Source organism: Heloderma suspectum, chromosome 7 (assembly GCF_057233095.1).
Source record: "Heloderma suspectum isolate Gila_16-S chromosome 7, 16-S_ref, whole genome shotgun sequence".
Lineage (NCBI taxonomy): Eukaryota > Metazoa > Chordata > Lepidosauria > Squamata > Helodermatidae > Heloderma > Heloderma suspectum.
Window position 1 is genome coordinate 49,288,798 of NC_139464.1, and position 24,507 is coordinate 49,313,304.

The following is a 24,507-nucleotide window of genomic DNA, read 5'->3' on the forward strand; positions in this document are numbered from 1 at the left end:
CAACTACATCACTATTTGGAAGAAGCCCTAACATGTTCATGTTGCCCCTTCACTTGCAGCCTTGCAATGTCGCATAGATCTCTTCCCAAGGCTGCCCAGAGGGATAATTAGCCAGCTGTACTGAAAGCCAGCAAAGTTGGCATCTGTTAACAGATGGGCATTTCCTGCAGGCGTTGCCAACCTGTTACAGTCACCTGAATTGGGAGAGAATTTTTGTCCTCGGTCCAGGCACTCAAATAAGGTGCTAAAATAGCTGATGGTACACTGACAGTGCAATCCACAAACTGCCTAAATGGCGTTCTTAAACTTAACACCGGTTTTTACAGCCTGTTCCTTATACTTGCAACATTGGTTGCATTGCAATGAAGAGCAGCCTTGGCAACAGCCACCATCACCAGCTGTTGTACAGGGCTGTTGTGCCATTGGGGAAGACTTGAGTGCCATCCAAAAGGCAATTTAGACACTGTGAAGCTATCTCAGTGGGCAATTACAGATGCTGCCCTTTGCCCAAGGGATGAAGCTTCTCTTTTGGGGTGCTTTATTAGAACTAGACACAAGAAGCAGTATCTTCCTTTCTAGGGAAGGGAAGGAATTGGTATAAACCTTGCACTTGAGATATGGCCTCTTAAAAAATTGTTCAGTATATGGGCCAAGTGATGAAGGGAAGGAGCGCAGAGCCTCCAGCAAACAAAGGAAATGAGAGAAAAGTAGTTGAATTTTAGCTGTTTGGCATAACAGCACAAAGCAAAAGAGTGACTTGTGATACACCAGATAGTGACATCATAGGCCCTGTCCAGTAGGCACTGTCCACTAGTGTCCATAACACCAGCACAGCATTTGTCAACTTAGTGCTCTCTAGATGTGTTGAACTGCAACTCCCATTATCCCCACCCAGGCTGTCCAATGGCTGTGCTGGCTGGAGATGATGGAGTCTGTAGACCAACATATCTGGAGGGCACCAGGTTAACAAGGGCTGCCCTAACACAACCATCATCTCCACAGCACAACACATCCAAAAGCTCTCCTTGCTGAGGCAAGGATCTCCGTTTCCCAGGAATTATATGTATTTATTTGCCCATTTACAGATTCAAAACCAAGAGCCAGAAATAAAACAGCATCTAATCAGAAAAGAAAAGTCTGCCTGAAAAAAAGTCCTGACTGCTTGTTTCAAAGGGCCAGCTCCCCAGATCTCTGTCACAACACTTGCTAACTGATTCCAAAGCCTGAGTGGCAGTGGGGGCGGGGAGGGGGAGCTAATGGAAAAAGACTGGTGGTAGCCACCAGCCTTAAAAGATGGTGGGGCTGCCAAGAGACCTTCATCTCCAGATCTCAAGGAGAAGGAAGGTACGCATGGAAAAAGGCAGTTCCTCCGTTGCTGCTAGTGCTTTCAGCACTGGGAAATGGTAGCCCAGGGGCTTTATACTGAGCCTGACTTTTAGTCCACCCAGCTCAGTAGTGCCTATATAGCAGCAGCTTTCCAGAGTTCCAGGCAGGATCCTTTTCCAGCCCTACTTGGAGATGCTGGGGATTGAACCTGGGACCTTCTGCAGACATGGCAGGTGCTCTGCCACTGTGCTGCGGTCCTTCCCCAAGGCTGGGGGTTACTTGAGAGCAGAAGTACTGGGGTAACATAATCATCCAGGGAGATTACTGATGTCTGCCCAAAACAACCACAGAGTCTCAAGCGGTTGTGTTGCTGCAACTCCGTGCACAATCCCTACTTTCCAGCCACACAATTCTGCTGGAATGTATCTAGAGAATCAAGGTATTAGTCTCAATGGCTCATGGAACTAAGTCACCCTTACTCACTTGCTTCTCCTTCACTCATGCTCTCCTCCCTGCATACCTTCATTCTTCTTCTGGGTTTGCCACATTCCCTTCTTCATCCTTTACCCTGCTGCTGCTGCTGCTGCTGCTGCTTTTTTTCCCTTCTGCCTTCATGCTTTTCATTCTTTACCCTCTTCTGTCCATTCATCTCATTCCTTCTGTCTATGTCCTGGCCAATTTCTCCATTCTCACCCTCTGGTCTTTTTCTCTGGCACTGCCTCTTTTCTCTCATCCTTAGGCTGCACTGAGGCTGCACTAAGCCCCAGGGCAGGCCTTACCATTAGGCAGAGTGAGGCAGTTGCCTCAGGCGGCAGATACCGGGAGGCGCAGCAAAGTGTTGGAGGAGAGTGTTGTGTGCTATGCAGCCTTTCTTGAGCCCCTCAGCTGGCCTTCCGCCTTCAGGTGCAGTGGAGGATACTGCCCCATTGCCAGCCCAGTGTTGAAGAAAGATTCAACTGCCAGGCCAGTCAGTTTTTGTACATGGAATTGGGAGGGGATGCCATTTTGTTCTTTGCCTCAGGCAACAAAATGTCTCAGTCCAGCCCTGCCAAGCCCTCTCCTTTTCATCTCCATCTCTTCTTTCTTATGTGTACCTGAAAAGCGGTTTTGACTGCTTATGGTGGTGCTAAATGGGCTTCTCTTGCCTCAGAATTCTAGCCAGAGAGAGAGGCACTAAAAACATGGTAAGAACAATCGAGAGTGTGTTCTAGACTGCAGGCTGGATTTATAATCAGGTTCAAAGATTAGAAAGCCCCCAAATAAATGCCAGTCAAGGGAAGGGCCAAGTGGGCATGTCTTTGACATGGTGAAGGGATGCATCATATTCATTAGGAATGCCTTCCCAAAAAAGATAACATTGGTGAGAATTTTAGTAGCATCTTTTCTATTTTGTAAGGTATGCAATTATTTCAATGGTGTATATGTGTTTAATGAAGCTCCAGGTTTTTAAAAATAAAAAAGAAAGGATAGAGTGAAATAAAAATGACAGTTTCTCAGGTGGCTGAATGATGGCCTGGATATACCATATTATATGCATAGATTATGTGTTTGTAGGCATGCAGTGTACACATATATTCCTGCCTGTATTTCAACAAAGACCCTTGCTCTAGATCAGGGATGGGCAACCTGTGGCCCTCCAAATGTTTTGACGTACAACTCCCATCAGCCCTAGCCAGCATAGCCAATGGTGAGGGATGATGAGAACAGTAGGCCAAAATGGTTGCCCACCCTGATCTAGTTTATTTCCCATCCCTCCCTCTTCTGATGTGTGAGAGTAAACTCGGATGGAAGAATGGAGGACCTCAGTGCAAACGAGGGGTTTACTGCATTTAAACACTAGATCATTTCGTATTCTATAAATCCCCATTTCCTCACATAATTGCTGAGATAAGTATCTAAATAAGAGCTTGAATTTCAACCAAATGGAGAACACCCAGCATCTTTTGCCAGAGCCTGTCAGCTTCTGAACAACTATGCAATTTTCTATCTAAATATGGATTTGATGGACTGTTATTAAGCACCCATTCTTGTAAAAAAAAATATGCTTTTTATATTTGCAAGGGTGTAACTGCTTCCATAAGTATAATTTTGTTGAACAAACTAATAGTTTAGGTGTCAAAAATTATTGCCAAAGAAACAACTGAAAACTGAAGGTAGTGCACACATGTGCTGGGTGTTTGTGGGTGACAAGCTTTCTGCTGCCTTTTGCAGTGTCCAAAATGGGAACATGAATGTCTCCCCAGCAGGCAGATGCATGAGTTCAGCTTCCCAGTGGAGGTGAAATTCATATATTTCATCCCTAGAGGAGATGCAAACAGTCTCTTTTGAGACATTAGGATAGCTTTCCCCAACCTGGAGCTTTCCAAATGACTCATACATCTTCCATCACCCCAAGCAGCACAGCCACTGGCTTGGGATGATGGGAGTTGTAGTCCAACACATCTGGAGGGCCCCAGTTTGGGAGAGGTTGTCATGGCTTCTCTCTTACTGGGAGTTAGAAGGTGTTCCAGAAAACAGCCAGGTCTTGTACAAGGTCGAAGGGAGATGCTCTCTGCCGGTTTCAAGAGGAAGGGACGAGAGGCTGTGACCTCAGATCTGTTGCCATCTGAGTCTGAGAGATGCTTCCTCTTTACGTTTCCGTGATATAAATGTGCCTTTGGGTTAGCATTCCTATTTATTTATATTTATTTTTACATTTATATCCCTCCTTTTTTCCTCTACAAGGAACCCAAGGCAGCTTATACAATACTCCTCCTTTCCATTTCATCCTCACAACAGGTAGGTTAGGCTGAGAGTCAGTGAGTGGCCCAAAGTCACCCAGTGAGCTTCATGGCCTTCTGTTTCACCCCATGGCCGTTAACCTGTGGAGTGTCACAAGGTTCCATCCTGTCCCCCCTGCTTTTAAACATCTACATGAGACTGCTGAGGGAAGTCATCAGGAAGTTTGAGCTGAAGTGCCATCCGTATGTGGATGATACTCAGCTGTACCTCTCATTTCCATCTACACATCCCAGGGAAGCTGTGGAACTCTTGAACAAATGTCTGGAGGCTGTTTTGGGATGGATGAGGGTAAACAAGCTGAAACTTAGTCCAGACAAGATAGAGGTACTATGGGTTGGGAAACCAATTACTCTGGATGGCGATTTACCACTGGTCTTAGATGGGTTTACACTCCCCCTAAAGGACCAAATGTGTACCCTGGGAGTTCTCCTGGACTCTGTGCTAATTGGGGAAGCTCAGGTGGATGTGGTGTCCAGGAATGCATTTTACCAGTTTAGGCCAGTATGCCAGCTGTGGCCCTATCTGGAGAGGATGGACCTGTCCTTAATTATCCATGCAGTAGTGACATCCAGGCTGGACTACTGCAATGCACTGTACATGGGGCTGCCTTTGAAGACAGTTAAGAAACTTCAGGTGGTGCAGAATGCATTGCTGTTAACAGCCCGGAGAGCTTCTGCTATTGGGCAGTATAGATATGTAATAAATAAATATAAATAAATGTGGCTGCCTGAGTGTTGGTGGGGGCGGGGTGATTTGATCATACAATGCCCATACTGTACCTGCTGCACTGGTTACCGGTGTGTTTCCTAGCACAATTTAAAGTGCTCGTTTTGACCTTTAAAGACTTAAACAGTTTGGGACTAAATTACTTGCAGGATCGCCTTCACCCATATCAGCCTGCTTACACTTTAAGGTCAGCAAAAGAGGCCCTTCTCATCTGCTCACCTGTGAGAGCAGTTAGGTGGGTAACCACACATGAGAAGGCCCCACACCTCTCTAGAGTGGCCTCACAGCTTTGGAATAAGTTGCCACCTGGGGTCTGCCATGCTCCATCACTGCTGGCATTTAAGAAGGCCTTGAAAACATATTATTTTACTTGGCCCTCTGATATGATTACTGCTGTTGCTATTGTTGCTGTTGTTGTTGCTGGTTTTTATGGCTGGTTTTATTGCATTTATGTTTTTATTGCTTTTAATATCTTAATGGTTATGTGTTTTATTGTTGTATGCTGCCTTGGGATGGCTTCTGTCCTGAAAGGCGGCCAAGAAATATTTTAAATAAATAAATGGCCAAGTGAGGACTACAAGGGGGATCTCCCGAGTCCCAGGCCAATTCGCTTATCACTATATCACACTGGCTCTCTGGCTCTATATCTGAGGGAATTCTTGTATTTTAGGTTGAGAACAGACAAAAGGAAGCTCTTTGTATTTCCATACAGTACATAATTGAAGCTGCATGGAGATATACATCCGTTTAGGATCAAGGCAGATTTTTCTAGCTTCTCCCCACCTTTGCTTTGTTACATGTACCTGGCTCCCAACACTAGTCTAGGTTTTCATCTCTCTCTCCCCCACCCAGTCCTGTCCTGCCAGTTTAGGGAGCCTTGTGGCTGGTTTGTACCTTAAAAAAAAAAAAAAAGCCAATCCTTTGTTTTTGTTTATTTAGTACTTTAACGTTGCTCCGCAAGAGGTTGGGAATGGCTTCATGAATCATGATTGCCGCAAGGTCCAGCCAGCCAAAGCTCTGAACAGCCAGATGGGGAGGGAGCTAGTGCCATGATTGTCACTAGGGCCAGCGTTCTGCACAGCCGCATCCAGAAACAGGAAGGTGCTCCTGAGCTTGGATTCAGTCTGTGGCAGGCTCACAGCCATATAGGTCTGGAATTAACTTCTACAAGGTTTAGCGGTGTCCATTCACTTACAGCAGAGCTGGGTAACTTGGTGGGGGGCTGTCTGGGGGCCACTTTTGATACCCCCAGACTCCTGCTGCTGTGCTACTAAATTTGGGGGCATGGGGGCGGACTGGCAGTTTGCTGCTGAATTTTGGCAGCAAACTGCCACAGAGGGTGAAAAAGGGCACATTTAGCTTTTTCAAGCTAAATTCCCTCTTTTTAACCCTACATAGCAGCTTGCTCATGAAATTCTGAGGCAAACTGCCGGGGTTTTGGCTGCTGTGAATTTTTGTGGTGTAGTAGCAGAGGCTACATACAGAGGCTAGATCAGACCAAGGGCCCATCTACTCCAGCATTCTGTTCACACAGTGGCCAACCAGCTGCCCACAGGAAACCCTCAAGCAGGACATGAGTGCACAGCACCCTCCCACCCATGTTCCCCAGCAACTGGTGTACATAGGTATACTGCCTCTGATACCAGAGGTAGCATATAGCCATCAGGACTAATAGCCACCGATAGCTTTATTCTGCATGAATTTGTCCAATCCCTTTTTAAAGCCATCCAAATGTGTGGCCATCACTACATATTATGGAAGTGAATTCCATAGTTTCATTATGCGCAGTGAAGAAGTACCGCCTTTTATCTGACCTGAATCTCCCACCAATCAGCTTCATGGGTTCTAGGAGAGAGCTATTGCTTTTCATGCCCTGCTTGTGAATATCAAAGGCATCTGGCTGGGTGCAGGAATGCTCTGGTAGATGGACCTTTGGTTCATTCTTTCTCCCTGAGGCTCTGATCCAAGGGCTGTTCTTGTACATCCAGTCTGTGCAGCACAAACCTGCAGAATGCTCCTGGCGCACTTTCCATCTCCTAGATGGAAAATGTAGAAAATGTTCAAGTGGATGTACTCTTCAAAGATCGCATTACAAGCATTGAACATATTACTCAGGGGAAAAGGCCCAGAAGTACTCCTGAATAGCAGATTGAGGGCAGCCTAAGCACCTGCTTGACTTTTATCTGAGGTTGTTAACATGCATTGATCTTTTTCACATATCAAAGAATGTGAGCAACGTGTCCTCCTGCCGTGGTTTGGCAGCCACCATGTTCATGCCATTTAAATGCAAATTATGTTCACTGCTTACAGTTACAAGATGCAGATTGGCAGGAGCTCATGGTGTTCCTTGCACATGGCTTCATGCTGCACAATTTGTCCTCCCTTGTTTGAATGGTGAAGATTACGATTGAATTGTAAAATGTTTTAACAATGGAGCTCTGTAGAGCTGTTGGATCTAGTTAATTAGGACCTACCATTCATTTTCCTTAGCAGAGGAGTAAATATCTCCATTGTGCAAACACCTGTTCCAACATGGATATGTGCATCTGGCAAATGCCTAGCCCACAGCACAGAGCTCATACTATGTACCACTGGTCTACCAGATATAAGTGGGGTTTAAAAGAAAAACCCAAATAAAACAAGTTTATGTAATGTGAACCAATATGATGTCTCAGTTCCCTGCTCAGCCATGCACATCTTAATATCCCAATCCTGTCAAGCAATGTGTGAGCAGGCTAGGATTGTGTCTATGGGCTCTTGTGCCAGGGCAACGTCCTTACTCACCACCCTGCACTTGCATCACTATGCAGCTTCATGTGTGCACCCATAACTCAGCTACGCTGACTGACAGAAGCTCCGTACGCAGGCAAGAGACCTTCTCTTCACCACTGGATTCCCCAGCCATTTGGGGGGCATATCTATTTGGGCAGTCATATCTACTCCACAAAGGCTTAGAAATAAAGGTGACTAGTTGAGAACATGACAGAAAATAAAATTATGGAGAAAGTGGACAGAGAGGAATCCTTCTCCCTCTCATAACACTAGAAATCGGGGTTCACCACCCATTCAAACTGCTTGATGGTAGACTTTAGATGTTTATTACCGTTAAGCCTTTTAAATCTTTATTGTATTATTTATTCTTGTTGTGTTTTTTAACCTGTTTTATTGTGCGAGGCACCCTGTGAGCCTTTTGTTATAGCCTTTGTGAGCTTTCTGCATATAAATGTCATACATACATACATACATACATACATACATTTAAAAACAGTTAAATGTTTCTTCTAACAATACATAACTAACTTTATTTTTCCTTTGGTTTTATTCTGTAGCTGTTACATTGTTGTTTATGTCATGTTCTATATGTTATGGCTTTAGTTCTGTGTTGTGAACTGTCCAGAGTGTTTCTGCGATTGGGCAGTATATAAATGAAATAAATAAAATCAGCTAATTAACTAGCAGCACAATACTATACATGTCAACTCAGAAGTGAGGGTGCTTCCAGATGGAGGGCTTCTAGTGCTATGAATTCGAAAGTATTGTGCAGCAATTCCATCTTTCTCTCCCTAATGGATTTTCTGCATTAAAAAAAGAGGCAGAAGAAGTGGTGGGAAAACATGGGAGGGCTATGCATGAAAGGCGATGTTCTTTGAAACCCCCACAAAAGCCTGTGAATAAGGCAAGGTGATGATGCGATCAACCCTCATCTGGAAACATCCTAAAGATGCAATCCTAAGCAAGTTTAGATAGGGGGGAAAAAAGGCCTTACAACTCCCAACATGCCCCAGCCAGCCACACTGGCTGGGGCATGTTAGGAGCTGCAGGACTTTTTTCTGTCTAAACATGCATAGGATTGTGCCCTATGCCCCACTGAGTTCAAGCAGTGCTTTCTCCCAGATAAGTTGATATAGAATTGCAGTTTAACTTAAGAAATTTACCACCACAAGGTATGGGTACAGGTACTAGCTTAGATGGCTTTAAAGGAATATTAGAGAGTTTTGTTGAGTATCAACCATGAGAGCTAAATGGCACTTCCATGCCACAAAGACATTATCCTCTGAATACCAGTTACTTGGGAGGCAACCGGTGAGGTGGGGTGGAAGGGTGGCTGTGCCCTGCCTGGGAAGCATCTGATAGACCACTGTGAGGGGTGCTGGACTAAAAGGGCCCTTGATCTGATCCAGCAGAGCTCTTCTGATGCTCTTGGCTTTCCTCCCTGGAAAGAAGGAATGGCCGGGTTTAGGTCTGCAGTGCGGATATGTCCTGTGTTGCAATGTTTATCAGAAGGAGCTAGTAGTGGAAAAACAATGGGCCCTAAAGCCCATTCTGGTGATAAGCCCTGACTTTCCTCCACAAACTTTCCACTGCTGTTATGCAAGCAGTCAAAACAGAAGACCTTGCCAAAGAATCTGCAGCTTCCCCCATCTCCCTTAGAATATGGAGGAGGAGGTGGTGATGATGACCGTGACCATGATGATTATGATGATAATACACCTGAGCAAAAGAGAGTCAGGGACTTCAGATCTATGCATCAGCTGCAGAACCTCAGGCCTGAGGGCTGAATCCAGCACTCCAGGGTTTCCCAGAAGGCCACACACCTTTCCCCTGACCACCCTCTTTCCCCTGACCACCCATCGTTTAGAGGTTTCCCAGCTTTTGTGCAGCTTTTTCCGCATTCTAAAAGGTTGAAAGGCCTCTTAAGGCTTTGTTACCAGCCAGAGCTTTAAGCCAAAGTATTGTGGTATGTGGGGAATTCTGGCCTTGCCCCCTTTGCCTTCAGCCTTGCGCACTACTGGAATGTGGCCTCCAGGAACTTCTCTCAAATGGAATCCAGCCCATGGGCTGAAAGAGGCTCTGCACCCCTGTTGTAAAACATGCTTGCTGGGATGATTGTGTAGGTTGTGCTTGTGAAACAAGGAATCACCTGTATGATATTTGAGCACATCTCCTGCACATGCCAGCGGTTCTTCAGAGGATCATCACACAACGTGAGGGTAAATCCCTTTCTGAGTCCAGGGATGGTGTGCAAAAGGGAGGTCTCCCCCTCCCCTTGATCTGCCAGGCCAAGAAGTTTGGCACCCCATTAATACCCGGCGATAGCCATTAATCAATCACTGCTGAACATTTAGGACAATTAGGACTGAAATTAATCAGCCACACTTCTGAGTAAACATGCTTCAGATTGGGCTGTCGGGTGCTCTTTGCGCATGCACAGGATTTGCTCCACAGCTTGCTGTGCAAGTCATCAATCAACTTAAACGGCCCTTTATAATTAATGGGTAAGGGAAGTATTTGGTGAAATGGAATTACACATAGTTAAGAGGTGCCTCTGTGTATCTCCCAATCAGATTAGGAAGGCGTTTCCATCCCGAGTTTAGTAAAGCTCTGCTATTCCAATAGGGTAGTTCCTCCCCCCTGAACAGATTAGCCAGCCAGGCAGAATCTCTCTATTCATGTCCATTCTCAATCAGTCACTGGGGTAAAGGGCAGCTGAGTAGGTTTTGTGCCTGGGCTGATCAATTTTCATGGTAGCTTTGGAAGGCTGCCGGCCCGGGGAGGTCACTGAACTGTAGCCCGATGGTAGCTGTAGTCACAGCAATTCCTCTTTTGCAATAGGATTATCAAGTGCAACTGCTGGCTCTTCAGAAAGAGCGCTTCACGTACATCTGTCTAAAAAGACATCCATTCTAACTGGACTGTAAGTAGCCAGAGATGTATAACACCTATGATAAAGCTGTTCAAAAACCTAATTTCCTGTATTGGGATCATTGGTAACAATGCTGTCCTTGACAGAAATAGATGGAATACGGCGTGTCTAGGTACTCCATCTTTGCTGAGTGTTCATGCCAGCAACAAACCATTTTTGTCAGTCCATTCATAACCTTTCTGCTTATCCCCAATATAAAATACATTGTGCTGAATGGATCTTGGTATTGCTGAATTCTTGTTTTCTAATCCTTAGAGGTGCTCCTGTTTGAAGAGATCACCCTGTACTAAACTTTTATTTGATTTTCAGCAGCATGGAGAACTATTAATTCTACTCCGTGCATATTACAGACATATTGCCAAAAACCTGGATTGCTTTTAAAGATTTCCATCAAGCTTCAGAAATGGTCCTCTCCCTACCATTCAGGTCATCTCCTGAAGCTGTTCCTTATTTTTAGGATGAGCACAGCATTGAAATATCTTCTTATTTAAACAGAGCTAAACCACCTTGTTGATGAAATGCAAGGTTGGCAGGACTAATACTGTAGATGATGAAAGAGGCCCTGGGATGGGTCATGTTCTAGGAAGTTGAACAAAAATCCTATGCAAATTGGGAAGAAAAGTTAAATTTTGAGGTTTTCCTGCAGGCTGGGCCCTACTAACTCCCCTGCTTTAATCAAAGATTGAAGAATTTTTAAATCTTCTTTGTGGAAAACTTGGTAACCAATGCTCTTTCTAAATCAGCCTCTAATGGACAGTGGAAATCCTTTCTCCAAAATGTAATGTTATTTAACCAAGGTATAATTAAATATTCAATAAAGCCCACACACCTAGGTTAATGTGACATTACAGTTTAACATTGCAATTTCAAAAAACAGCAAACATGGCACTATGAATAATGCTTGTATCAATGATGCATGTATTTAATGTCTGGCTGTTTGTTTTGTTTTAAATGGATAAATAAGCATATATATTAGGAAGACCTGACTGGAGATGAGGCAGAGGGACCCAGTTGCTTCCAGATGGCTGTTTTTTATTAGAGCAATACAGGGTCATTAAGTAGGGAGGTGGGGCTGCTGTACTTCCTACGGATTCTGTCTCCCTTACTAGGTGTCCAGTCTAAAATATAGCCCATTTTGAATATGTGAATCTGGCCAGAACAGAAAAGAGGCTTTGTTACTGTACCAAGCTCACTGTTTCCTAGTTAACAGTCTTCCTAAACTTGCTGAAGAAGTGATCTTGAACATGTTGTTGAGGACCCTCAGGCTTTTAGTCCTGGTGGACTTCAATTTCCAAGCCAAGGCCTCCTTAACAGGTGTGGCTCAGGGCCTCATGGTTGCCATGGCAACCGCAAGGCCCTCCTCAATGTTTTAGGCTTAGATGGTTTCCAGTCCACTCTAGTGGAGTATTTGGCTGACTCTGCCAGCTACTCTGTGTTCTTGTGGACTCCTGGAACCGGGGACACACTCAGGGTGCTGATACAGCAGAACCTAGATGCCTTCTCCTGCTATCCAGAGCTCAGGTCTCTCCCTGGTTTACTGAGGAGTTGTGATTGTGAGCGATAAAGGAGCAGATACAGCATCTTGAGTGCAAGTGAAGGAAAACTTGGGATGAAACTATCAAAACATTTGTAACTCCATGGCAGCAAAGTGATCTTTCTTCCCTGCCACCATTGCATTTGCTCAGTCTCATCCAGTAGAGCTTTTCCTAGTGAAAAGAAAAATCATGGGACCATTAGAAGACTCAGTAGCATGCTGATGGTGTGGCTGAATGTTTGCTGATAAAATGGCTCAGATCTGCTCCAACTTAGATCCCACTTTAGGAACAGAGTCTGTAGCAGGGGCATCAAGAGCTTCCTGGTTTTGGATGAGTTTCAGTCACGAACACCTGAGGATGCAGATGAAGTCCTTCTTGCCAGTGGAGGCTGGTGGCTCCGATGTCAGTGGGGTAGTGAATCCATTCCAGATTTCAGTCAGAACCAGGCAGAACTCTAAAGGAGCTATCCGAGGTGCAGAAGCATCTTGCAGATAGCTTCTGCACCTTGGATAGCTTCTGCACTAAAGGAACTATCCAAGGTGCAGATAGCTCCTTTAGAGTTCTGCCTGGTTCTGACTGAAACCCGGAATGGATTCACCGGCCCACTGACATCAGAGCCACCAGCCTCCACTGCTTCTTGCTCTTCACTCTACATGTGTCTGTTGATCACTGCTCATTGTGGCTGGTGTAGAGAAGCTGTTAAATTCAATCTTGATGATCATTAACACATCTGCGCAGTAAAAAAGTAATGCCGTCTGCCCTCAAGGAAGCCATTGTAAGACCTTGGCTAAAGTAGCCTTTCCTCACTCTCCTTGTCATAAGGAATTACAGTGTCACATTTGCAGTTCATGACCAAAGTGAGCAAATGATGGAGCATCAGCCTCAGGTCCTTTGGGATGAAACAGATTATCTAGATCTATTTCAAACAGGCTCTAGAAAAAAAATTCCCTTGGTCACTCTGGTTGACAATTTTTACCAAAAGGGCTCTGTTGGGACTTTGGGAAATCTCTGAACACAGGTGCTGCACTGATGGCAGACGGGATCATGTGCAATGTATTTTTGATGTGTTTAATTGTGTGTTGTAAGTTACTGTGTGAGCCTTCTTGGCAGAAGCATGGCCTGGATATTCAACTATTGATAAATAAAAATTAACTTGATTCTCCATTCTTTTGTGCAAATAAGTGCATGACGGTTCCTAGTGTATTAAAATGTGTACTTGCCCATCTGCTCTCATGCACCAGTGTAAGCCACTGGACATGTCAACAACCTGAATAAAAAGAATCAATCCCCACCCCCCAGCACCCTGCCTTCTGCTGCCAAATTATAAAACCCCACCCACCTCCTCACCCAGAAGCAATTAGGGAAGGCTAGTCTAAACTGATACTTGCAGAAGATACTTACAGTGCAATTCTTTGCATAGGACTTACTTCTAAGTACACATGTATAGGAGTTCACCGCAGTTATTATTGTTTTTGCAAGATTTAACAACATTTATTTAGATATTTTCAGCTTTAGATTCCTGAGATCCATGTGTGTGTGTGTATGCACATGCGTGCACATGTCACAAGCAAAAATTTAAATCACAAAAAATGAAAAAGTTGGGTGATGTGCTAGAAAAAATTACTTTAGCTAACTATGGGCCCAGGAGTGAGTTTCTCACAATGACCAGGCTGGTGGTGGTGGAACCAGAATAGGTGTGTCTTCTTATTTTTTTTAGCTGCCTTGGGGGTGTGTTCCTGATCCCCAGCTAATCAAGAAAGAAGCCATAACAATAGTAATAATAATAATGTTGCTGCTTAAATAGATTTTGTCCCTCAAAGTGCTACTCAGGCAGGCTCATTATGTTTGGCAAGAGAGAGAAAATCAAGTGCTGTTGAGGTTATTCTCGTCCTCACTGTTTGGGAGCTACGAGAATTTCTCATTCTCCAGTCACCAAAGTCTCACTTTTCAGCCACAACACAGCAAAGGTAAGTCATAGAAGTTGTCCAGGGTTTTTCTGCCTAAAAATAGTAGAGGAGGATTAGATAAGGATTGCTTGCCTCCATTCATCATTTGTATGGGCTGTTCATATTTTGTTCATAATAATTAGAACATGTTTTATGAAAGGAGTTTGTCAATCTTTCATTTGAAGGAGGTATTGTGTATATGAACAAACGTCTTATCAATTTTGCCTTCGGTTTCAAAAATCTGTGTTCATGGGGAACAAAGGGTTTCAACAGGCAACAAAGAGAAACAGCAACTAGCTTTTAACAAACAGTGAGGGTCTGTTGTTTTATAGAAACATAATGTATAGTGTAATTTTCTTGTCCTGCTCCATTCTGAAAACTGAAGCTGCCATATAGGAGGGAAAGGGGCTCTAATTAATTTTATTTATCACATTTATAGCCCCCCTTTCCTTCAAGGAGATCAGAACAGGATAACTCCATGTTATGTACACAACTCTGTGAGGTAGGTTAGACGAGACAGTGACACGTCCAAAATGACCCACTGAGATTCATAGCTAAGCAGAAATTTAACTCAAGTCTTCCTGACCCGACATTTTTATGGGCTGTTCATATTTTGGGAGCTTTGTTCATAATAATTAGAACATGTTTTATGAAAGGAGTTTGTCAATCTTTCCTTTGAAGGAGGTATTGTGTATATGAACAAATGTCTATCAATTTTGCCTTCAGTTTCAAAAATTGTTACAAAATTTGTTACAAATTTGTTACAAAACCTCTTACATGATTTCCATTGACCCATTCATTAATGTTGTTACTAGATTTCTACAGTTATACAATTGCCATAGCCAACGGCTAGTGCAATGATCTGTTTATCACAACCCCATACTTTCACACTTGTTTTGCCCCACTGAATCACTGTACGGGTAGACTAACCTCAGGTTAGAAGGGATTTTTAATGGAGATATTCATCAAACAGAGAAGGGGTTAGATTCCAGGCTAAATAAGTAGTGCTTGGTACCCATTGAAATTAATAGGACTTCAGTCATAACTAGGGATGCTGGAGAAATTCGAGATGGACTAAAATGAGCTCAGATTTCTAAAAACACAACTTGCAGAATCCCCTGCGGAGCGACAACCTCAGGCTGTGCAGAGTGCGTGGACTTTTGGATTTTTTTTTTTACTTTCCTGAAATTTACACATATAAATTCATAGGAAAATATGCAAGTTTCTGCTGAGGAAAAGTTGAATGGAATGGGGGACAATATGCTAAATGTTATGTACTAAGGTAAATTATGTACAATGTTACAAAACCTCTTACATAATGATTTGCATATTTTTCTGCATGACAAAAAAAATAATTCGCATCCATCTGTGAGCCGACGATGGAACAAAAGGCACCTGACAATCGGCAAAACACAGAGTGGATTTTACACAGTCCATATATCCCTGGTCATAACTAATTTGCCCATTGATTTCAATGGGCTGTAAGTTCAACTAAGTTAGTCTGGCTGCAACCCATGATGACTAAGAAGGACTATGATGTAATTATATAAAACTATGAATAGTTGGAGGAAATTGTTAACAAGAATTTTCCATACTAATAAGCACAAGATGGACACTTCATAAAGTGAATATACATCAGGACAAAAAATAGGATCAGTCCTCTCGCTAGGCATACTGAGCCAGTTGTTTCAGGTATATTTTGGATGTCATTAAAGGGTGACAATGTATCTGTTTATGCTGTTGTCGTTGGCATTGTCATTTTCTCATTGTCATTACCATATTATAGGAAGAACACCGTTTGAGTTTTCTTCCTCAGCTGGTAAAATGTCTTGGACCACCTTTGACTGAAACAACCATCCTAAAGGAAGACAGACTCACTGCCCCCAAGGCTTTTCTATCATAAAAGCAAAGCAGAGTGGTTGGGAAATGTTGTCCTTTTATTTCCTTGTGGAAAAACAACATTAAAAGTCTAGTTTTGCTTTGAAAGTCACCTTATGTCCATGCTAATTTTAACCTATCAGTAAAATCAAGATTCATTTTCCTGCCTGACAACAGTGTTCCACATCAGTGTCAGTGACTGCATTCCAATTTTGGATCACTGAATAAGTATGCATGGGTATTTTATCACCATTCTTTTTCTTCCCTGAAGTTGCGTCCCCCAGTTAGGGCGGCTGCATCATTTGTCATCATGGCTTCCACCATGACATCACCCCCAGGCTGTGGAGACATTGACCCTGATTATTACTTCCTCTGTGACATCTGCGAAGCCTGGGGCATTGGTCTGGAGACCGTGGCTGCTGCAGGCATCCTGGCCTCTCTGGTCCTCCTCTTGGTGTTCTTCATACTTGCTCGTATGGTCAAAGACAAAAACAAGAAAAATATGGTTCCCATTCAGTTCCTCTTCATTCTGGGTACCCTGGGAATCCTTGGCCTCACGTTTGCATTCATCATCCAGCTCAATTCGAAGACTGGCCCTACCCGCTTCGTCTTATATGGGGTCCTTTTTGCTCTCTGCTTCTCCTGCCTTCTGACCCATGCCTTCAACCTCATCAGGTTGGTGAGAGGAAGGGTCCCCTTCTCGCCGCTATCAATGCTGGTGCATGCTTTGGGCCTGGCATTTGTTCAGGTTATCATAGCTGTCAAGTACGTCATCATCACAGTAGAAAGAGACGGCATAGACTTGGTTAAAATGGGGAGAGAGCAACGCAACAAGGACTTCGTCATGCTTCTGACCTATGTGCTGTTCTTAATGGCCCTCACCTTCATGATCTCCATATTCACCTTCTGCGGGCCATACAAAGGCTGGAAGAGGCATGGGATGCACATCTTCGCCACTCTTTTCCTCTCCATAGCCATCTGGGCTGCATGGATCAGTGCAGCACTCCTGAGTGGCCCGCCTGATGGGGGCGCAGAAAGCCGGTGGGATGACCCGCTCCTTGGCACTGCTCTGGTGCTAAATGGATGGGTTTTCCTGATGATGTACACAGTGCCTGAGATGTGCTTTCTTGCTACCCCATGCCAGCCCAGGGACTACCCCCCAGAAAAGACCCTTTGCAAGTCCACAGCCACTCAGCAGAGCACTGAAGCAGCAAGTACTCAAGGTATGTGTAGGTATTCCAATGTAAAAGAGTGGATGAGTAAACAAGGTATCAGGGCAATGGAGATATTTTAAAACAGAGACATGCAGAGCACAGAGGTGGGTAGGTTATAATTTCATGTGGGGTTTGCACATGAAAACACAAGAGGAATATTACTATGGGTTGGATCCAGACTAAGTTAGTCTGGCTTTAGTCCCACTGCAGTCAAGAAGACTTAAGTTCTCCATGTACTGTATAACTGGTCCTATTCCCATTGAGTTCAATGGAACTAAAGTGTGACTAACTTAGTCTGGCTCTAACTCTTTTTTAATAAAGTTGCTTTGACTTTTAAAATGGGGAGGGCAACAGGTGTGCATATTTGGGTTTTTAAAACCGTATATGCTCATTCAGACATTCTCTTTGAATCAAATTCGTGACAATAAACCTATGTTATAAATACAAGAAAATCAGGATGGGGAGAAAATGTCAATCATTTATTTAATTCTCTTAGGGACCAATCCTATGGCCTCTACTCAGTGGCTAGACGGCCATAGGATATGTCGGTTTCTGGGAACCAACCTTCCCCCCCTCCCACGCTGCCTCACAGGCAGCTCTGAATGGCCCTGCGCTCCACGCTTGGAAGAGGAGTGTGGAGCGGTGAAAATGGGGTGTTCCGGGGGCGTTCTGGGATGGGGAAGGCAGAAATGATGGTACAACACATCCTATGTGTCATCCTGCAGCCTCCTCCCCTGCTCCACCTTCCCGCAGCTAGACAGCCGTGATAGGCTACGTTAATCGTCACGTAGTCTATCACAGGGGCGTTTCTTTTTTTTTAACTTTTAATTTCGCGGCCGGGCGAGGCGAGGCGCCTCCTCCCCGGCCTGAATTTCGGCCAGGCAAGGCAGGAAGCCTCCCCCCCCGGCTTGAACTTCGGGGGGAGAGCAGCAAAGCGCCTCCCCCCCACCGTGAAAAGCTGCAAGACCAGGTAAGTGACTTTCGTGCGCCCCTACCTATCCTTGACACCCACCAGCCTAATGGGTGTTGCTGGTGGGCCAGGGAGTAGAGTCTCTGATGCTGATCTTAATGCTTGGGCAGGCCCATACAGGTGTAGGCAGTCCTTCAAATAATGTGGGCCCAACCCGTTTAGGTTTTAAAGGCCAAAATGAGCACCGTGACCTGAGCCCACAAACTAACAAGCTATCAGGTACTATAAAAAACTGATTGGATCTCACAGGGTACTTCCAGATGGAGGGCTCCTAGCGCTACCAGTTAGAAGGCATTGTGCAGCTATTGCTGGCATAAATTACAATCACAAGGGACACATTTGGGCTGAAGGAAACCCTAGCCTGGGTTTTGGTGTTAGCCCTGTGGCAATAATTCCTATTTTACTTCTCCCTTATTTGTTAGCCCCAGATAAAGAAGGAGCTGAGGAAGATGTTTTGCTCCTCACAAAGAGGACCTCCATTCAGTCAAAGGTAAATCTCCTGTTTCCCTGGAAAGATGGGGCAGGCCCAGTCGCATAATAGTGTCACGTATCCCTTTGGACTAAAATTATGAAGCTGAGATGAGAGGAAGCTTTAAACAGAGGTGAGAACTCTTTGAGACTGAAGGTAAGTCCATGAAGTACATCTATCAGTAATCCATTTATGGCTGGAGAGGCCGGCCCTTACGTAAATCCTAAAGAGGAAGGGCACGCTGTTCTTTATGGTATGTGTTTGAGAGAAACCTTGGGAAGCCAATAAGCAGAAACCTGTAACCTCCTCCCTGACATCTGCACCCCCTAAATTTCCAGGTTCCTGTCAGCTCCCTCATTTCCCTGCTTCCGGCTCTTCAGGAAGAAGTGGAGGAAGCCTGCAACCATCCCCTTTAATACAAGATCTCAGTCCCTGCAGCAGCATCCAGCATGTAAGAGTCCTATTCACCAGTAGCTACCTTTCCTTCCTGTAGACAAGGAAGGACACCTAGTGTCTTCCAGATGTGTTGGACTGCAACTCCCATCATTCCCAGCCATCAGTGGCCATACTCTGCACCAGCCTTCCCCTACCTGGTGCCCTCCAGAAGTGCTGGACTGGGAGTTGTAGTATAGGGCACCAGGTGGAGGAAGGCTGGCCTAGGCCTGTGATCAGGTCTCCTGGAGAGGTAGGCCTCGGGAATCGTCCTCCTGTCTCCTCCCAGAGGCTCTGGTAAGAGCTGAGCAAGGACTGCAGGGCAGTCCGATTGCTTTCGCTTGAAACCAGTGTTGCCTTGCTTCACTCAGGTTGTATATAGACATATGTTCAAACAGGTGTGGATGCAGATTTTCTGTTATGGGGCGAGCTCTGCTTCCCCCCACCTTGGCCCATGGGCTAAACTGGCTCAGGGCAGGCACATTTGGATACATGCCAACAGGAGGCACGGCCACAGCCCAAAGCAGATGGGGCCACCCCCTGCTGCTAGTATGTGTCTCCTGCCCCAGACACACACACAGACACACACATGCCATTCATACACACATGAACTCATTGAGCCATCTTCATTCACCTTCACCTTTTCTGACAGGAAAGGTGAGGGCTGAGCAAAGCCCAGGGGAAGGCTGCGCTTTAAGGCACCCCCCACCCCACCCCCGGGCCTTGAAGTGAGCTGGCTCCCCAGTGCCTCTTCTTGCCTCTTCTGATGGGAAGGGCAACCAGTGCGCAAAGTGCCAGGGAGCTGTCGCTTCGAGATGCTGGGAACACCTTGAAGCTGGGAGCACCCAGTGAACTGGTTTTCCTTGGCCCGCAGGGAGGGCCGGGCAAAGCCCCAGGGAAGTGCTGACTTGAAGATGCAGTTTCCTGGTAAGAAACAAGGGGGCTGTGCTTTGGGTAGGAGCCTCACTGGAGGCCTAGGCCTGATGAGGAGGCCTAGGAACCAAATCCCCATTGCACAGTCTGTGAATACAACACAATGTCCCCACATGCTCGCCCTTAATCCTTTGGGTGGGCTCAGTGGAGGCTGGTGGCGCCGATGTCACTGGGGCAGTGAATCCGCCGTGGGTTTCAGTCAGAACCAGTCAGAACTCTAAAGGAGCTATCCAAGGTTCTGACTGAAACCCAGAGTAGATTCACCGCCTTACTGACATCGGAGCCACAGCCTCCACTGGGTGGGTGGTCTGCTTTGTTTTGGTGTGGTTTCCTATCTGGCCTCCTGACATGATTATTTATTTACATTTCTTTTAAATTGCTTGGTAGTCAGTTAGACAGTTAGCTGTTTTGTCGCTTTCACCAGGATTACTGAAAGGAAATCCTACTTCTTTTCCAGAACCTTGAATCCAAACCACGTTTCTTGATTCCACGAGCAATGCTACATCCAGCCCACAGGCAGAAGGTGATGGTGCCCTCTGAAGGCACGGAACCAACCACAGACGTACATTGAGCAAAACTTCGATATGAGTGAAATCCAGAAAGAGATGGCTTACTCGCAGTTTGTTGAACGACAGCTCCTCACTAGCTTCTGCTTCTCCAGTTTACCTATGTGACCTTGTGCCCCAATTTAAGCTCAGGCAGAGGCTTCAAAATGAGAACTATATTAATGTCTTCCAAACTTGTTCCACCATCTGATGGTGCAATTCTTACCCCAAAGTTCTTTGAAGATTCTAGCCTATTTGTGACTCCAGAGACTGGGCTGAGAATCAGGAGTGTCCTTTGCTATGTCTTATGATCTAGTGCCATCCCAAATTTGTCCTCCAGTTTCCCAAAAGTTTTCTTCCCTCATGAAAGAGGCTTCCATTTTTCTGCTTCATTCTCAGAATTTATTTTGGTGGTGTTTTTGATCTTACTGTATCATTTTGAGATGGTGGATGGTGCTGTGGGGTGGGGGAGTGGGGGTGTCTCCTTTCTGTTACACACCTCTATGTCACTCTGCAGCCTTCCTGGCTGCCCACATTTCCTAATCTAACAAAGCCCCGTGGGAGAAGTTCCTCATGATGTCTTCCCCTGGGTTTTAATTGAAGTGTGGGAAGCCAGGCAGACTGCAGATCACTGGAGAGATTATTGTACAATGAAAGAGGATACTCCCACAAACCGCTTGGAGACCTTGTAACGAAGGTAAGTGCAACAATCCCACACTCTGCCCATGAGAATTTCATCAAATTTTTCTACTCCTCTGAATTTTTTAAAGCAATTTCTTTTCTACCAAATTGTATGAGAGTGGTCCAAAAATGCAGAAGAAATGTTCCGCACAGCACTAGATATCTCCCCAGTTCACCCTCCTGCAAAAACCACTCTTCACAGACAGGCCTTTGTGGTAGGTTGGACTAAAACCGTTCTTACAGTTTCTCAAAGGTGGATGGGGGGTGGGGGTGAGTAGGAATCCCACAATCCAAAGGATTTTATTTATGTTATTTATGTTATTTATTTATTTATGTATTAAATTTATTAATCGCCCATCTGGCCAGTCACCCGGCCACTCTGGGCGATGTACAATGGTACAATTTAAAACAGTAAAAATATACATTAAAACATTATTTAAAAGTACCCTAACCTACCCCAAGTGCCTGCCTGAATAACCAAGTTTTCAGTGCATGGCAGAAGCTCATTAAAAAATTAAAGAGGGCATGGCGAAGTTTCCTAGGGAGGGAGTTCCACAGAGTGGGGGCCACCACAAAGAAGGCCCTCTCCCTTGTCCTCACCAGTCTAGCTGTCCTGGCTGATGGGACAGAGAGAAGGCCATCCGAGGCTGATCTTGTTAAGTGGCCTGTCTGGTGTTGCTGGAGCCACTCCTTGAGATAGGCTGGGCTGGAACCACATAGGGTTTTAAAAGTCAAAACCAACACCTTGAATTTGGCCCGCAAAACAACTGGTAACCAGTGCAACTCCTTCAGCACCAGAGTGATGTGATCACGCTGGCGGCTGCCTTTAATCAGGCGAGCCGCTGTGTTCTGCACCAGCTGCAGTTTCTGAACCATCTTCAAGGGTAACCCCATGTAGAGCTCATTACAGTAGTCTAGATGAGAGGAGACCAGACCAGACCAGATTTCTTCTGAGTTTTTTTCTTTATATATGCCAGACACGTTGTATGTAATGACATTTACACATCACCTGAAACGAATATTTGCAAAAACTGTGTAATAATTTCAAGTATTGCCACTCAGATTTTGAGCATAACCTTTTGAATTTTCATGACCTAACGTTTTATCTCAATACTCAATGTGGACTATCCTCCTTATGTGGGGCTCAAGAGAGCCCTCCTTCTCCACTGTAAAAATTTCCAGAGGGTTGGCCATGTTAGTCTGTTGCAGCAAAAGCAACAAAGAGTCTTGTGGCACCTGAAAGACTAACACATTTATTCTGGCACTGTCCACTGCATCTGATGAATGCCAGAATCTTGGCTGCCCTTTCCCCACTGTCCCGTTTGGCATGTGCCAGGGCCATTAGAGGGAATGGGAGGTCTGTACAGGAGTGCCTTCTGTATCCCAGTCTACCCCCGTCCCTCTGCGCAGTCCAGTTAACCAAGCTCTGGAACCCACATAACTGGAGCAAGAGGCATGCAGAGACTGTCCATTCCCCACAACAGCCTGTGTCACTGTCTGCATACCCACTGTGCCAGTGGGGAGCTCTATTTGTGTCCCTCCCTTGTCTGATATATTGCATCTGCGTAAGGTAGGATCACACCCAGTGAGTACTTCAAGTTTGGTATCTCCCGATTGGTTTAATCTTGGCAAATTTCAAATATGAAACCTCATAAGCTCTTTATTGTAAAACACAACACGCACACAGGGCCAGTGCCAAGGTTAGGCATGGTCAGGCACCTGCCAAGGGCCCCCCCCCAGCAGGGGCCCACTGACGAGGGCCCCCTGGAGTTGCTCCTCCTCTTCACCCTTGCAACCTGCTTGCTCACCTGCCTCTCACTCTGGCCCAGACAACGGTGGCGGTGAGCAGGAGATGCCCTTGCCTACTTGCTCACCGGCTCTCTACCTGGCAAGCAAACAAGTGGAAGGAATGAGGAGGAGCGGGTGACAATACTGGCGAAACAGTTGACTCACTGAGAGAGGGTGGCCCACTGAAGGTGCCTTGCCCGAGGGCCCTCGAAAACCCGGAGCCAGCACTGCACGCGCACACCTCAACAATGCCAGTGAGAGCCAGTGTGGTGTAATGGTTAAAGTGTTGGACTGGACTGGGGCGATCAGGGTTCTAGTCCCCACTCAGCCATGACGCTCACTGGGTGACTTTGGGCCAGGCGCTGACTGTCAGCCTAACCTACCTCACAGGGATAAAATGTGAGGATAAAACGGAGAGGAGGAGGGCTATGTAAGCTGCCTTGGGTTCCTTGCAAGAGGACAAAAGGCAGGATGTAAATGAAATAATCAATAAATGTATGTTAAATGCCATTGTATGTTGTATATTGTATAATGCCAGACTATTGTATGCCAACTACAGACCGCTGTATACTAAACAACATTGTATGCCAACTATCAAATATAGTCAGATATTAAACACTATCACACATCAGCTATCCAATGCTATCCAGTATCAAATTCACCCAGGGAAATAGGAGCAAATTCATATCAGTTCTAGTTCCTACTCTCTATTTTTCTCCTTTTTAAAAAATTCTTTGCTGGTCTCCTTGGTTTGGGTCTCCTTGGTTTGTAACAAAGCATGTCACTTTTCACCACAGAGATACGTCTGGGGTGAATGGTCCATTGCCGTTGGGTCTAAACATTCAGTTAGGTGGAAGATGGAAAAAATCTGGGTACGCAAGAATGGGAATCCAAAATGAAGCTGGATCCATGTGCTGTGGGATGCAGCCATGATCGGCTATAATCAGGTAGTTCCAGGGTGTAACTGAAGCCATTCTTTAGCCCTGCAACCTCTTTCCCAGGCTAGGACAATAGCTTTGAGTCAGGATGCACTGGACTTTAAGGATGTGCAGAGTGCATTTATCTCCTCACAGACAAACTGAATGTCTGTGTCTAGGCCCTCATTCCTGCCTGCCCAATGCTGTGCAAGAGCCCCTTCTCTGTGTTCTGGCACTGTGTTAACCTCGTAGGGTAGCCATGTGTCCTCTTTAAAAAGAGGACAGGCCCCTATTTGAAGGGCTGCCAGAATAGTGTTCCCTATTTTGAAGGCATCCTCTGTTGGAAGGGCTGTCCAGGTCTGGTTTAAAGATAAAGAACCACCAGAAGGAAGGCTGGGCCTTGAAGCTGCCCATCAACAGCACCTGGACAGCAGACTGAACAAAGCACACAGGTCACCCTGGTCAGTCTTCCACACTCTGGTGAGATGTACGGTAATTCTATATAAATTGCAATAATAACTTCTAAACTTGCATCTACATGTATAAATCAGTACATGCACATTTTATGCCAATCTGTCCCCCTTTTTTTGGTGATGCATTTCCACTTTTTTAGCAATTCACAAGTGGCCACACTATGACCTGATAATGTGTATAAAACCAAA

At 45.3% G+C, this 24,507-nt stretch overlaps 1 protein-coding gene across 2 annotated transcripts; it reads left to right on the top strand.

Moving 5' to 3' along the window:
• The first annotated feature begins 1,135 nt into the window (after positions 1-1,135).
• Positions 1,136-23,714, top strand: LOC146339731 (retinoic acid-induced protein 3-like). Of its 2 annotated transcripts, XM_084810072.1 has the most exons (4): positions 1,136-17,119; positions 18,503-18,570; positions 18,888-19,000; positions 20,372-20,458. In XM_084810072.1, exons 1-3 carry the CDS (start codon positions 16,207-16,209, stop codon positions 18,963-18,965), a joined length of 1,059 nt encoding a protein of 352 aa, XP_084666198.1. In that variant the 5' UTR covers positions 1,136-16,206; the 3' UTR covers positions 18,966-19,000; positions 20,372-20,458. The 2 variants fall into 2 exon arrangements, with proteins under 2 accessions (XP_084666198.1, XP_084666197.1); XM_084810071.1 differs by lacking the exon at positions 18,888-19,000 and having other exon boundaries at positions 20,372-23,714.
• Positions 23,715-24,507: the final 793 nt, after the last annotated feature.